Raw genomic sequence first — 15,181 nt, 5'->3', positions numbered from 1 at the left:
AGACCAGAGAATTTTGTTTCTCATGGACTGAGGTACCTTCAGGTGCCTTTTGGAAAACTCCAGGCAGGCGGTCACGTTCCTTTTACTGAGGGGTGGCTTCTGTCTGACCACTCTACCATACAGGCCTGATTGGTGGCATGCTGCAGAGATGGTTGTTCTTCTTGAAGGTTCTCCTCTCTCCACAGAGAAACGTTGGAGCTCTGTCAGAGTGACCATCGGGTTCTTGGTCACCCCCCGACTAGGGCCTTTCTCCCCCAAATCGCTCAGTTTGGCCATGCAGCCCGCTCTAGGAAGAGTCCTGTGGGTTCCAAACTTCTTCCATTTACGGATGATGGAGGCCACTGTACTCACTGGGACATTCAATGCCGCAGAAATTTTTCTGTAGCCTTCACCAGATCTGTGCCTCTATACAATCTTGTCTCAGAGGTCCACAGACAATTTCTTGGACTTCATGGCTTGGTTTGTGCTCTGACATGCACTGTTAACTGTGGGATCTTATATAGACAGTCGTGTGCCCTTCCAAATTATGTCCAATCAATTGCATTTATCACAGGTGGACTCCAATCAAGTTGTAGAAACAGCTCAAGTATGATCAGTGGAAACAGGATGCACCTGAGCTCAATTTTGAGTGTCATGGCAAAGGCTTTGAATACTTATGTACATTAGAGCTGCACAATTAATCGTTAAAAAATTGTGATCTCGATTCAACCTCCCTGACGATCTCTATTGCAGAGTTTTCCAATTCTTTCATATATCAAGTGGAGAGACTTATCTGCTCACTCAGCTGTCAAAAGAAAACATCCGGGCAATCTGCCAAGTTTTTAACATGAAACATTGTAACTAACTCTTCCTTCTTAGATCAAAGGGCTAAACTTCTGTGTGTAAAGGAAAAATCCAGGCAGTCTGCCAAGTTTTTAACGACCTGTAAATGCAGGAAGTTTAACAACTTAAAGTCTAAATTTTTTTGACACTTGTTTCTTAAGTTAAAATCAATCATTTTTGCTAGAAAATTACTTGGAACCCCCAAACATTATACATATTTTAGCAGAGACCATAAAGAATAAAATGTCAATTGCTGCAATATTTTATGTTACACTGTATTTGCCCAGCGGTCTTTCAAACGCAATTTTTCGATGAATTAAAAAAAAACAAAAAAAAAAAAAAAAAAAAACGTAAAGTTAGCCCATTTTTTTTTTTTGTTTTAATGTGAAAGATGATGTTACGCTGCCAGAATCGTGATCTATCTTCTAAGCAAAAAAAACGTGATTCTCATTTTAGCCATAATCGTGCAGCTCTAATGTACAGTGGGGACGGAAAGTATTCAGACCCCTTTCAATTTTTCACTCTTTGTTATATTGCAGCCATTAGCTAAAATCATTTAAGTTCATTTTTTTTTCCCTCATTAATGTACACAGCACCCCATATTGACGGAAAAACAGAGTTTTTGACATTTTTGCAGATTTATTAAAAAAGAAAAAAACTTAAATATCACATGGTCCTAATTATTCAAACCCTTTGCTCAGTATTCAGTAGAAGCATCCTTTTGATCTAATACAGCCATGAGTCTTTTTGGGAAAGATGCAACAAGTTTTTCACACCTGGATTTGGGGATCCTCTGCCATTCCTCCTTGCAGATCCTCTCCAGTTCTGTCAGGTTGGATGGTAAACGTTGGTGGACAGCCATTTTTAGGTCTCTCCAGAGATGCTCAATTGGGTTTAAGTCAGGGCCCTGGCTGGGCCATTCAACAACAGTCACAAAGTTGTTGTGAAGCCACTCCTTCCTTATTTTAGCTGTGTGCTTAGGGTCATTGTCTTGTTGGAAGGTAAACCTTCAGCCCAGTCTGAGGTCCTGAGCACTCTGGAGAAGGTTTTCGTCTAGGATATCCCTGTACTTGGCCGCATTCATCTTTCCCTCAATTGCAACCAGTCATCCTGTCCCTGCAGCTGAAAAACACCCCCACAGCATGATGCTGCCACCGCCATGCTTCACTGTTGGGACTGTATAAAACAGGTGATGAGCAGTGCCTGGTTTTCTCCACACATACCGCTTAGAATTAAGGCCAAAAAGTTCTATCTTGGTCTCATCAGACCAAAGAATCTTATTTCTCACCATTTTGGAGTCCTTCGGTGGTTCCTGAGCAAACTCCATGCGGGCTTTTATGTGTCTTGCACTGAGGAGAGGCTTCCGTCGGGCCACTCTGCCATAAAGCTCTGACTGGTGGAGGGCTGCAGTGATGGTTGACTTTCTACAACTTTCTCCCATCTCCCGACTGCATCTCTGGAGCTCAGCCACAGTGATCTTTGGGTTCTTCTTTACCTCTCTCACCAAGGCCCCCCCCCCCCCCCCCCCCGATAGCTCAGTTTGGCCGGACGGCCAGCTCTAGGAAGGGTTCTGGTCGTCCCAAACGTCTTCCATTTAAGGATTATGGAGGCCACTGTGCTCTTAGGAGCCTTAAGTACAGAAAAAAAATTTTTGGAACCTTGTCCAGATCTGTGCCTTGCCACAATTCTGTCTCTGGGCTCTTCAGGCAGTTCCTTTGACCTCATGATTCTCATTTGCTCTGACATGTACTGTGAGCTGTAAGGTCTTATATAGACAGGTGTGTGGCTTTCCTAATCAAGTCCAATCAGTATAATAAAACACAGCTGGACTCAAATGAAGAAGGTGTAGACACATCTCAAGGATGATCAGAAGAAATGGACAGCACCTGAGTTAAATATATGAGTGTCACAGCAAAGGGTCTGAATACTTAGGACCATGTGATATTTCAGTTTTTCTTTTTTAATAAATCTGCAAAAATGTCAACAATTCTGTGTTTTTCTGTCAATATGGGGTGCTGCTTGTACATTATTGAGGAAAAAAAATGAACTTAAATGATTTTAGCAAATGGCTGCAATATAACAAAGAGTGAAAAATTTAAGGGGGTCTGAATACTTTCCGTCCCCACTGTGCATGGGATTTTTTATTTTTAATAGATTTGCAAAGATTTTAGGGCCGCAACTAGCGATTATTTTCATAAAATCGATTAGTTGGCTGATTATTGTTTCAATTAATCGGTCAATAACATCAAAAAAAAAAAAAAAAGTGTAGTGTATAATTTAGTTAATATGTAAAGTTTTTTAAAAAAAGGCACTTTATTCTTAAATATCTCTATGCAGTGGTAAATATAAATAACCAACTATATGGTTAGGGAGCAAAATCTCTAATCCACTCTGAGAATAACAGACAGAAGAGATATACTGTATATACTATTAAAGAGTAAATCTGGTAAATATCAGACTCAGAGATCAAATTTTTGTATTAAATTAAGTTTAATTATTTAATTAAATTTTAAGAACGTTCGTTTTCGATTTTGTAATCGTTAGTGGGGTCAAATTGACGTTCATTTTCAACCACAGTGACGGGAAAATTTGGAAATAATAGAAAACTTCTTGGTCAAAGGAATTTTCAGACAGTGTATGTGGTTTTCGTTCAGAGATTACATTCATTTTAAACAGTGATGTTAAAAACAAGTGAAAATTTCAAACAACATTCTTTCATTCAGCGAATGTATAAAGATTTTTCGTATGAATATTCTTGTTTGAAAATTGATCCGTGTGGCCAGCATAAGGCTCGGTACACACCTATCCAGTTTGCTTGTGATCTGTTTCTGCAGTGCTTTTTGATTTTTGCACACGTGATTTTGCTGCAATTTGCGTTTTTGCATTTTGTTGACCAATTTGTTGTCGGGCAAAAAAAAAACACAAATTGCTGCAAAAACTTTACATTACATGCTTTTCTGCAGCTTCTCTGTTGAAGTATATTGAAGTATATTGAAAAAGCAGTTTTGCGTTAAAAAAAAAGTCCCTGACCCTTTCCAAACATGCAGTGGCTGAAAAAAAGCATAGATGTGAACGTATCCCATAGAAAACCATGTAAATGAACTGTAGTGCATTTCTGCAAAAAGCACCAAAAGACACACATAGATGTGAACCAGGTCTTTTAGTAACATAATGGGGTTAAAAAAAAATAAAATTAGCCCTTTATAGTACAAAAAAAAGCAGATAATCACTACTGTAAGGGTTCATTTTTTTACTGTAGAACTGTGAAAGTAATATTTACAGTAGCGATTATTTGCTCTTTTTTGTACTATAAAGGGCTCATTTTAGTTTTTTTTAACCCCATTATGTTACTGGTCGATTAATCGATTATGAAAATAGTAATCGATTATTTTCATAATAGATTAGTTGCCGATTAATCGATCAGATGTTTCAGCCCTAAAAGATTTCAAACGAACTTTTTTCATGTCATTATGGGGTACCGTTTGTAGAATTTTGAGGGAAATTATAAATTTAATCCATTTTGGAATAAGGCTCTGTACTGTATATATAATAACATAGGACATCTACCCCTTCTTTATACCAAACCTTTCATCTTGGGAATAACCACTGAATTAGTGTCAGAACCTCTAAGGGACACTTATTTTCTGACAGAAAATACACTGTGCTCAATTGGTGTTTTCAACATGCTATGACTCTCAACCCTCACAGTCATTTCCGGTTTTTCATTAGAAAATAAATAAATAAACATACCCCAATGAAGGATAACCCAGAAAATTAGATATTAGATCTTATGCCGAATACGACACACCAGATCAGACACACTTCATTGCCTTTTATTGAAAATATGCTCCCTTCATACTGAAGCCTCAGGTATAAACGTTTAAACACCTAACAAGTTTTTTCCACTTAAAATGAACCTTTACATCTATGACTTATTTTTGGTAAACTATATATGTATGACTGGATAGCTACATCACTAGAATGTCTTATCCAATTACAAAAGTACAGAGCATCCTACTAAAACTAGTGTATTAAGCCATAGCAACCAATCAGAAATCATTCTACTGAAGCCAGACCAATACAAGATGGATACTGTTTGGTTGCTTGTATTAAGACACTTACCTTGCCTGTGCAGGACAAAGTGACAGTGTCTTTAGACAGAGCTCTGAACCCATTATACTCAAAATTACCAGTCACCAGACCAAGTCACATGACCATGGGAGTAGTATCACTGCTCATTCTAATGCAGGCTAGAAGGAGGGAGGTGTGGCAATAAATTGCTGATAATGTGAACAAACAGGGAATTTGGGAAAGGGGGCTTATTTGTGATATCTATACTGATTATGGCTGTGGGTTTTTGCATTAGATCACAGAGAAATATGCCTTCTAAACAAGATACATAATGCAGTGTTGAAACCAAAATTCTGCTTCTTGTTTTTACAAGCAACGTCTAGTAAACAGAAAACTTGTTTTAATGCCTAACTCCAGCAAAAACCTTTTTTTTTTTCTTTTTTGGTGAGAAGAAAGCCATTCTATTGTAGCCTGAGTCTCCACTGGGGAGTTTACCCCTCGCTATCTAGAACCACAATAACGGTTTTGGATGAAGTTGGGATGAAGCTGGACTTTAAGAAACTAATCCTTACCCTCAATACTGTGAATGTTACTCCTCCAGAGCTGGAGATTAGACACTAAAGCAGTAGTATCATCTCTGAATTTCTGATACACGCTTCTGCTGTTGCCTTTTAATTGACTCCATCCTGTGGTATTCTGGAAACGGGTTGTCTGGATTTGCCTAAAAGAAACAGAAAACTTAAAGTGAAGCTGTGGCCACCGTGCTATATACATGCAAGTATTTACATATTGATAACAACCAATCAAAACAACTTTAGAACAAGTCCTAGCTGACCTACTTTTGTATGTGCATGTACTGTGAAACAATTTATGCTCAAATTTACCAGCACACATCATAAAACTGCTCCATACTTGATCAAGGCAAAATGGTGCCCAAGGTAGCAGCTTTGGCCCTTCCACCACTTTGATTAATATAATTAGGCTCAGAGAAACTGCCCCATCTGCATAGTCTGTACTGGCATTTCCTGCCCCATCAGACACGAACAGCTTACAAAACCAATTTTTATCCAATAGTTGCTTCTTTTTCTGTTGCAGTCACTGCAAAACCCCAGGTGCCTCCAGGTATCGGCTGGCACATGACCACCTCCAGTGATGCAGTGCTTATTTGAGGGGAAAATCATTAGACTTGAGCACATTACATGACAGAGGGGTCATGTCACCACTCTTTGATCTCCAACACTAGTTTGGTAGCAACTGCAAAGTAGGAAGGAGCAGTGGTGGAGTGCCAGAGAGGTGCGTATAAAGTGGTTAAGAGGTGGGTTTTAAACACAGACACATTACTTTGCCTTGAATGTTACATAGACAAATCTATTTTAAACCAATATAAAAAATAGAACACCTCCATGTACTGAACCCTATACCCACAGTTGATCTAGAGCAGGGGTATTGAATTAAAATTCACGGCGGTCCAGCCATTAAAATTTTAATCCAGCAGAGGTCCGAGTCTCATGTTTGTGCTGTGACTTGATTTCTGCACATCACAGCCCCACCCCCTTACATTACAGTTTCCCATTTTACATCGGCATCATCCCTTTACATCACAGCCCCCCCCTTTACACCACAGTGACCCCTTTTACATTGCAGAACTCCCTCTTTACATCACAGAACCCCCCTTTACAATACAGCCCCCCATTTACATTACAGAACCCATCTTTATTGTAAAGACCCCCATTTACACCGTGTACATCATAGCCCCCCTCCTTGTATCCCAGTGCCCTTTCACAGCCCCCATCCTTGTATACCAGTCCCCTTCACAACCCACCCCTCCTTGTATACCAATCCCCTTTACAGACCCTCTTCCTAGCACCTCAGTCCTCTTTTTGTACACTGGTCCCCCTTTACAGCCCCCCTTCCTTTCTTGCAATCCTCCTCCAACCTTTCCGATCCTACCTTACATAACAGGCAGAAGGCATGGCATGTCTGGACAGAGGGCGGGACATGCTTTTCATATTGACAGGCAGGTGATCGGTTGCTAGGACCGCCCCACATCCTAGCAATAAATTACTGGCTTGTTAACTTAAAAAGCATATCTGTCCGGACATGCCGCCCCCTCTGTTTGGACATGCCATGCCTTCTACCTGCTATGGATGGATGCTGTGGCAGCAGCGGGAGAAGTAAACGGTTAGCCAGGAGAGGATACCCAGGCCGCCAAGTGGCGAAGCCACGTTCCAGACAGGATTGCCTTGCGGTCCGTTTTCTACAAAGCCTGGTCCAATTTGCTCCAGTGGAGAAAAAATTTAATTTTAGTACAGAACACAGGCTGGATATATTTATAGGTCCCGAATTATAGGCTGCTACTTGTAGGTAAAGCTTTGAGGATATGCCCCCTGAGCATCCCCTTAATGCAGAGTAACAAAGGAAAGAGGAGGGCGGTCTGTGTCCTGTACTGTACAATTAAAATAAAAGGAATAGGACTTACCTGTAAATGCTATATCCTTGGAGTACAGTACAGGAAACAGGCTTGATATTCATAGACCTTGCGATATCCCCACACAATGAATAAAAAGGGCGAGCAACAAGGTACACAGAACTGTACCAACAGACCCAACTCAGAGTTCTGCTGCAAGAAGCTTGCAGCCGAAAGCTGTATCTGCAGAAGATTAAACGACCATTTGATAGAACATTGAAAAGGTATGTGAAGAAGACTGGGTGTGGCCTTACAACGTTGACCAACAGAGGCGTTATGTCAGAATGCCCAGGAAACGCCTACCGATCTGGTACAGTGAGCAAGTGTTGGTGCAGCAGGTGCTTTGTCCTTTAGGGTGTTGTTCACCTACCAATAGTGGATCTTGGGGATAGGACTGAGGACAGAACAAAAATGCAGTCTGTCCTAGTAGAAGCTGTACTCTTTGAGGTAGACTCTGATGGCTCTGATCATGTCCAGACAGTGAAGTGCAATTTAAACCTGGGTGCTTTAGAGTATGGCACAACAAAGGAAGAACTGTATCTTTATTGATGTTAAAGGTTGACATCACCTTAAGAAGAAAGGAGGTTCTTGGGTGCAAGACTACTGTGTTCTCGTAAAAAAGAAGGAATGGCCACTTAAAAAGGAGAACCTCTATATCCATGACAGAGCCACCAAGAAGGCTACCTTTGCAAGAGAGACCTTCCAAAGAGGAGTTCCCAGATTGTTTCAAAGAGGACAGGATGCTGTAAAGGTGGTTTGATCTTAGAAATACCTTGAATAAAAGGTCTTTACAAGAGAAAGCAAAGCCAGACATTTTTTGAAAAGAATGGGCAAGGCCGAAATCTGTCCCTTATGAGTATTTAGTGCAAGTCATGGACAAGGCCCGAGTACGAGGAACAAGATAATTTCTGGATTGGAACTACCTGTGTCCACACCAAGCAAAAGGATTTCCAGGCACACAGTAGATCTTTCTGGAAGTCGCTTTCCTTGCTTTTAGCCATGTGGGAATGACACTCAGAGACCCCTCTGTCCCTCATAAAACATGCTGTCAGGGAACTAGCCAAAGAATAGTCGCCTGGCACATTAGCCAATTCTCAATATGGCCGCGCCCGCATGAATTACACATACACGTATTGCAAATGCACATTCGCCATGGCGAAGACGTGCGCGCAATGCACATCAGATCCTTTAAAAGGATCACTGTGGCACATGGACAATGCTGACTGGTCTTCATCTCCCTGCTCCCGCATTTGTTGTTGTTTCCGAATACCTCGTCTCGCTCTCTGACCTCAGATTGCCCAACTACGATTTGGATACCGGATCTGCTGACCACTGGCTTCCTGACCTCTGCTACCAATCCCGACTACATCTTCTGCTGTGCCCCGTCTGCTGTGATCTACCTACTGTATCCAACCTGCTACACTTTCAATTGCAACCCCTTTCCTGCTGTGTGGAGCCTGCACCACCCTCAACTCTCCTGGGACCTACTGCACACCTTATCTGGTATCCACCTGCAAAGATTTCCACACCACCTGTGGCATAGCTGGCAATCCCTGCTTCTTTGGGCTTAGTTTTCCCTGTTATCACCTTCAGGGGCATCAAGCACTCAGCGGCGAGGAAAGCCCTTGGCATTTTGGCTTCAGCACCAGGTACGTGGCATATGCTGCTAAAACCAATGACTAAGAATCAGGATGGAACAGGGGGTTCTGATACTGTGGGTGTTGCCTAATGCAACGAGAATCACCAGTTTCCTCGCTTGCTCTGTTTTGTGGAGCAGTTGAGGCAGAATTGGCACTGGAGGAAAGACATATTAGCCTGAACTGAAATTATCTGAACCAGGGAATTATCAGAGCATCCGATGCAAGTGCTAGAGGATTCTTGGTCCTGATGAAGTGCCCATTCCTCTTGCTCCAAGCAGTGACAATTGAAATCACCTTCCAGTTGTCCACTACTGGGACATAAACAGCAAAGATCACTGAAAAAATGTTTTTCCATCCATGATCAGGCTTGTGTCTTTAAGCCCTGGTTCTCACCAGTGCAGCTCTGAAATCATACTTCTTTAGCGAGATTTCAAAGCCGCCGATCAGTGCAACTGAAATCGCACAGAAATAGTGCAGGAACCTTTTTCAAAGTCACTGTGACGTGAGCGGACTCTCCCACCCCTCATGATAATTATAACACTGCCAGCTACCAATAAAATACACACCTCTGTGCTTCCAAATCTCATACAAATATAAATATCAGCACAAGCTTACAACTACACAGAATTACAAATATGTAATATTCAAAATTCTGTCAAAAATCAGAACAGGTACAAACGAATGAAGTATATTCATATTGTGATACATTTAAAAGTCCATAATAATAAACCAAAGTCCATAATAGTAAACTAAAAATCTGTTTTACAATCCACCAAATTCTTCCACCATGAGCTCAGTGCTGATCTCAAAAAGACTTACCGCAATTTGTTGACCTCTTATGGAAAAGTTAATCATATGGAACTTTCCCTTAAAGGGGTTAAAGCAGGGGTCTCAAACTGGTGGCCCACCAGCTGTTGTGAAACTATAAGTCTAACGAGGCATTGCAACGCACACAGAAGGTTTTCTTTATTCATGCATTAAGATAAAAAAAAAAAAAAAAAAAAACTTCTGCCTTCACAACCCCTTTAAGCCCATCAGATACAGCTCTTCATTCAGGTTAGGAACTCCCACTTCATTCTTTCACCACTCTCCTTAGTCCATGACTCAGGAACAGCATTTAAAAAGAAAAAAAAGGAACATCTCTATAGTGCAGGATCTCTTAAAACTATGGGATATTTAATCTCGTAGTATTACTATTACGCTCACATTATTATTAAAAAGACTCACCATATACAGTAAAACCTTGGTTTGAGTGTAACTTGATTTGAGAGCGTTTTGCAAGACAAGCAACATTTTTTAATAAAGTTTGACTTGATATACAAACGATGTCTTGATATACAACTAGCGTAATGTCACAACCAAGTATAAAAGAGAACAGAGGCACCTCTAAGTGCAGCATTTAATGAAGGTACAACATTTAGCAAGTCACATAAAACAGGGACATCTAAGTATGCAGTCATCCGGGGTAAAGCTGTCCACATAGACATCCTCCGCACCACCATCAACGTCATCCATTCCACGCTGCGCTCCGCAAGCGCTTCAAGCCTTGCTTTCAAATCGCTCTACTGCAGAGTAGTCTTACCGGTCACGATTGCAGATTGACAGCGGTGAGAGCCAGCGGCGCAGAGGATCGTCTATGTGGACAGCTTTACCCCAGATGCTTGCCTGATGTGCCTCTTTTAATCACCAACCATGTGTGTTGCTAAATGTTGTACCTTCATTAAATGTAACCATATTGCTACACTTAGAGGTGCCTCTTTTCTCTTTTATACTCTGTAGCTCCTGCTGGATTTTGCTTCTTATCCCCTTGTGGAGACTGCCATTTGTGGATAGACATTTTATGGTTACAAAACCACAATTGCTATAATCTTTTTATATGGACGAAAAACTGAAGGACTTATGAATAAATGGTTGTGGAATTAATCATCTGAGTTTCCATTAATTCTTATTGATATAAGAGTGCTTTGGATTACAAGTATGTTTCCGGAAAGAATTATGCTCGCAATCCAAGGTTTTACTGTATTCAAAATGTGATATTATAATCTATCAATATCTCCATAGTGCAGTATCTCTCAAAATTTTATATAACAACCCAACTCAGCTCTACAGACATACAACACCCAAAAATTCATAGTACAACGTGTAATATCGGTGCAGCCTTCAATTCAATATACCCAAAATATACAACACAATATAACAATAGAAAAGGCACTGCGGACACAAAATGTGCGTTATATAAAATAAATACCACTGTGAAATTCCAAGTGACAAAGTGCATAACAAATAAAGATTAGCCCGTCCTGCAACAGTCCTAAATAAACTCTTCTCAAAAAGTTCAATGTCTCCACCGTGAATAAAAAAAAGTGCTCCAGTGCTCAGACACTTCACCAACAGACTACGACTCATCAGACATCAATGCCTTCCTTTTTACAGATTGGCATATCTTGCTTACAGATGGCTTCCATCTAACATGGCTCCCATTTCTGTCTCTCCTCTCTTGTGGAAGTCCCCATATAGTGAACAGGAAAGAAAAAAAAGGGGGCTCAAATAGTGTAAAACCGTTTTGCTAAAAAGTGCTTTATTAAAAACACACTCATAAGAAGCCAAAACAATCCATTTTTACCAAAATGAGCCAGTCAGTCTCTGTGATGTATTGTGGCAAAAAGCACATAAACTGTGGTCTGTTTCACCCGATACCTGCTGTGTCACTTCTGGTTTTATCTCGTTATATGGCGTATATCTCTCCAAATTATTAGAACTTTATTCTCATAGTATTACACTCACATTTTATTATTAAAGGGAATCATCATATTCTCCAAACCTTATGTGATATTTTAATCAAAGGATATATCTATATCTCCATCCTGAAGGAGTCACATGAAGAAGCGCGGCAATCGGACGTGACATCACATATGTGTTTTCACAGTGTTTTCAAGGAGCATTGATTTTAACATTTTGTGACTACAAGAAAAATGGAAGGCGCGCACACCTAGTGCATTACCAGAGATAATTTAATATTAAGAAATTTTTGTATAAAAGTGGGTACTCACAAAATACAACTGACAAAAGGCCATAAAAACAGTGCATGGACATGCGCCGAACACAGGGTACAGCTAACGCCTTTTCGGGGGCGCACCCCCTTCCTCAGAGCTAGGCTTATTATTAAATTATCTCTGGTAATGCACTAGGTGTGTGCGCCTTCCATTTCTGTTTTTCTTGTAGTTCCTTTCGGATTACCCCATCTGAGGAAGGATACAAGTGAGGAGAGTGTTGCTTCCCCGCTACGTTCGGAGAGTGTGTGAGCATGTGAGCTCTCTCTCCCCTTTTTTAACTTCCTTTTTAACTTCCTTGGATTTATTTAAATTTTAATAAAAGAAGCAATACGGAGTTACGCTATGTGGATCGTTTTTTCTTCTTTTTATAATACATATATGTGGATATCTGGCCGGAAATCACACTGTAGAGGGGAGGCAGTGGAGTCTCCTTTCCTTCCGCCCGTGGATGGTTCTTTGCCCTGATGCTGGGTACTAGGGGGATATCGTAACTCTGTGACTAGGATCATATCTTTACTTCACGCTTGTACCCCTGCAGGGGTGAAGCTCTCTGGTGAGTGAAAACACAAGAGGGGAGCACAGTCACCACTGGCAGCACGCTTTTTGTTTTTATATATATATATATATATATATATATATCTCTTTTAAGAAAACTTTCCCTAATCGGAGGAAGCACTATGTCACTTTTTATGGACACTTATTTTTGATTTTTTTGGTTTACAATTGGATATCATTAGCAGTAACTTCACATTAATTTTATACATGTTAATGGTGATATATTTATTGCATTAATTTTTATATATATATATATATATATATATATATATATATATATATATATATATATATATATATATATATATATATATATATATATATATATATATATACACATACATATACACATACACACACACACACACACCGTATGGTATATACACATAGTTTTTTCACATACAACAGCGCCATCCCCTATTTTGTTTTTTTATGCACTGGAGCATATATGCAACTCTCTCTGAGAAAAGGGGTCAACTCCTTTTGGTGAGTCTCTCTTTTGTCCACTTTATGTGTTTATTTGGAGGTGACGGTGCTTTTTTACAAATAGCTTTATTGACTCAAGGGATTGCTAAGTGGGTCATCTACATCTGGTGAGCCGCAGCAAGATCATAAAATCCTAGTTATACACTGCATGCACAATTATTGGGCAAGTGAGTGTTTTGACCAAATCATAATTTTTATGCATATTGTCCAACTCCAAGCTGTATAAACTCGAATGCCTTTTGGATTTAGTCATATCAGGTGTTGTGTATTTGTGTAATGAGGGAAGTTGTGGCCTAAGGAGGTCAACACCCTATATCAAGGTGTGCATAATTACAAGGCAGCTTCTTTTCCCCAGGCAAAATGAGATTTAACAGACTCGGAAAAGTCAGAAATTGTAAAAAGTTTCAGAGGGATGCAGCACTCACGCAAGATATTCAGGCGTGATCACAGAACCATCAAATGTTTTGTTGCAAATAGTCAACAGGGTCCCAAGAAATGTGTTGAGAAAAAAAGAAAAAGAAAAAAGAAAAAAAAAAAAAAAAAAAGAGATGCTAATTAACTGCCAAACATTTGAGAAGAATCAAATGTGAATCTACCAGGAACCCATTATCCTGTCATATTCCGGAACTGCAACCTGCCAGAGACATGGCCAAGGTAAGAATAATGACATGGCCCCCTTCCTCACCTGACCTAGACCCTAGTGAGAGCTTGTGGGCCCTTCTTAAAACAGGAGATTTACAGTGAAGGAAAACAGTACACCTATCCGAACAGTGTCTGGGAGGCTGTGGTTGCTGCTGCACAAAAAAAGTTGGTCAACAGATCAAGAAACTGACACTCCATGAATGGAAGGCTTATGAAAATAATTGAAAAGAAGAGTGGCTATATTGGTCACTTTTTTAAATGGTCAGAAATGTTTATTTGTAAATTTTGAGTGGTTTGTTTATTAGGCTCCTTTCACACATATGGACCGTTCGTCTGTTTTTCATCCATCTGCTGACGGATGAAAAAAAAAAAAACGGACATCAATGCATTCCTATGGAAAAACGTATGTAAATGGATGTTCATCCATTTACATCATTTTTCAACCGCTTCCGTGAACATCCTTTTTTTGAACAGATGAAAGCCCTATTTTTCACACGTTAAAAAAAACGAATGGAGGAGAATGGATGCAAATGGACAAGGGGCCTGTTGTTGCATCCGTTTTTGCATTGGCTGTTAGGAGCTGAAGTCCTAATAACCAGTCACTTATCTCTGTTCTCAGCGGGCATTCCCGCTGACATAAGAAAGTAAACAAAATAAAAAAGTCGGGACCGGTGGGTTAGGGTGCTTTGTGGCAGAGAAAGGCAGGAGAGGAGAAAAGCAGTATACACAGCGAGGGGCAGTTTGTACCGACAAGCTCCCTCGCTTGCCAACACTGACTGTCATTGTTGGCTTTTTTTTCCTATACTTAATAGCGACAAGAAGAAGCGGTCATTCGGGCCAGCCACTAAATTAAACAAAAAGGGGTGGGGTCACCTGGTAAAATATTGCATTTTAGAAACCGTTGTGCTAATATCATGCGACATAAAAAAATTGAACTACCCCAAATTTATTCTCTAAGTGGTGTCTGTTTTCAGAAAATATATAATGGTTGGGGTGTTAAAGGGGTTGTAAACCCTCGTGTTTTTTCACCTTAATGCATCCTATGCATTATGGTGAAACCCCCCCCCCCCCCCAGCCCCTCCGTTTCACTTACTTGAGCCCCGTATATCACTCGGCGGAGACGCGCTGTCCCTCTCTGCACGGGGTCCCGCCTCTTGATTGGATAGATTGATTGGCTCCCATTGGCTCCCGCTGCTGTCAATCAAATCCAACGATGCAGGCGCCGGGGTGGGGTGGGGGGGGGGGGGGGGCGTTCCGAGTCCGGCATTCGTGTCTATGGAGGCCGAATGTTGGACTCGGGAGCACGCCTGCAAGGTACCCCCCCGGGAGAGCTCTTCTCTGATGCGGGGAGGAGCTACCAGCGCCGCCAGGAGACCCCAAAAGAGGATGATCAGGGCCACTCTGTGAAAAACGAGCTGCACAGTGGAGGCAAGTATGACATGTTT

General features: G+C 40.7%; 1 protein-coding gene across 2 annotated transcripts in view; it reads right to left on the bottom strand.

Annotated features, from left to right (window-relative positions):
* TMC7 (transmembrane channel like 7) overlaps window positions 1-15,181 on the bottom strand; it is a 149,322-nt gene that overhangs the window by 69,012 nt on the left and 65,129 nt on the right. For both annotated transcript variants that reach the window (XR_012235021.1, XM_073591109.1), the window contains exon 3: window positions 5,466-5,614. Coding sequence is in view for 1 of the 2 variants with exons in the window: in XM_073591109.1 (XP_073447210.1) it covers window positions 5,466-5,614 (149 nt within the window). In the remaining variant the exon portion in view is untranslated. The remainder of the gene's footprint in view (window positions 1-5,465; window positions 5,615-15,181) is intronic.

The sequence above is a fragment of the Aquarana catesbeiana genome, linkage group LG06 (genome assembly GCF_042186555.1).
Source record: "Aquarana catesbeiana isolate 2022-GZ linkage group LG06, ASM4218655v1, whole genome shotgun sequence".
In the NCBI taxonomy this organism is placed as follows: Eukaryota; Metazoa; Chordata; class Amphibia; order Anura; family Ranidae; genus Aquarana; species Aquarana catesbeiana.
The sequence above is the reverse complement of the archived record's forward strand: the minus strand, read 5'-3'. Positions and strand labels throughout refer to the sequence as shown.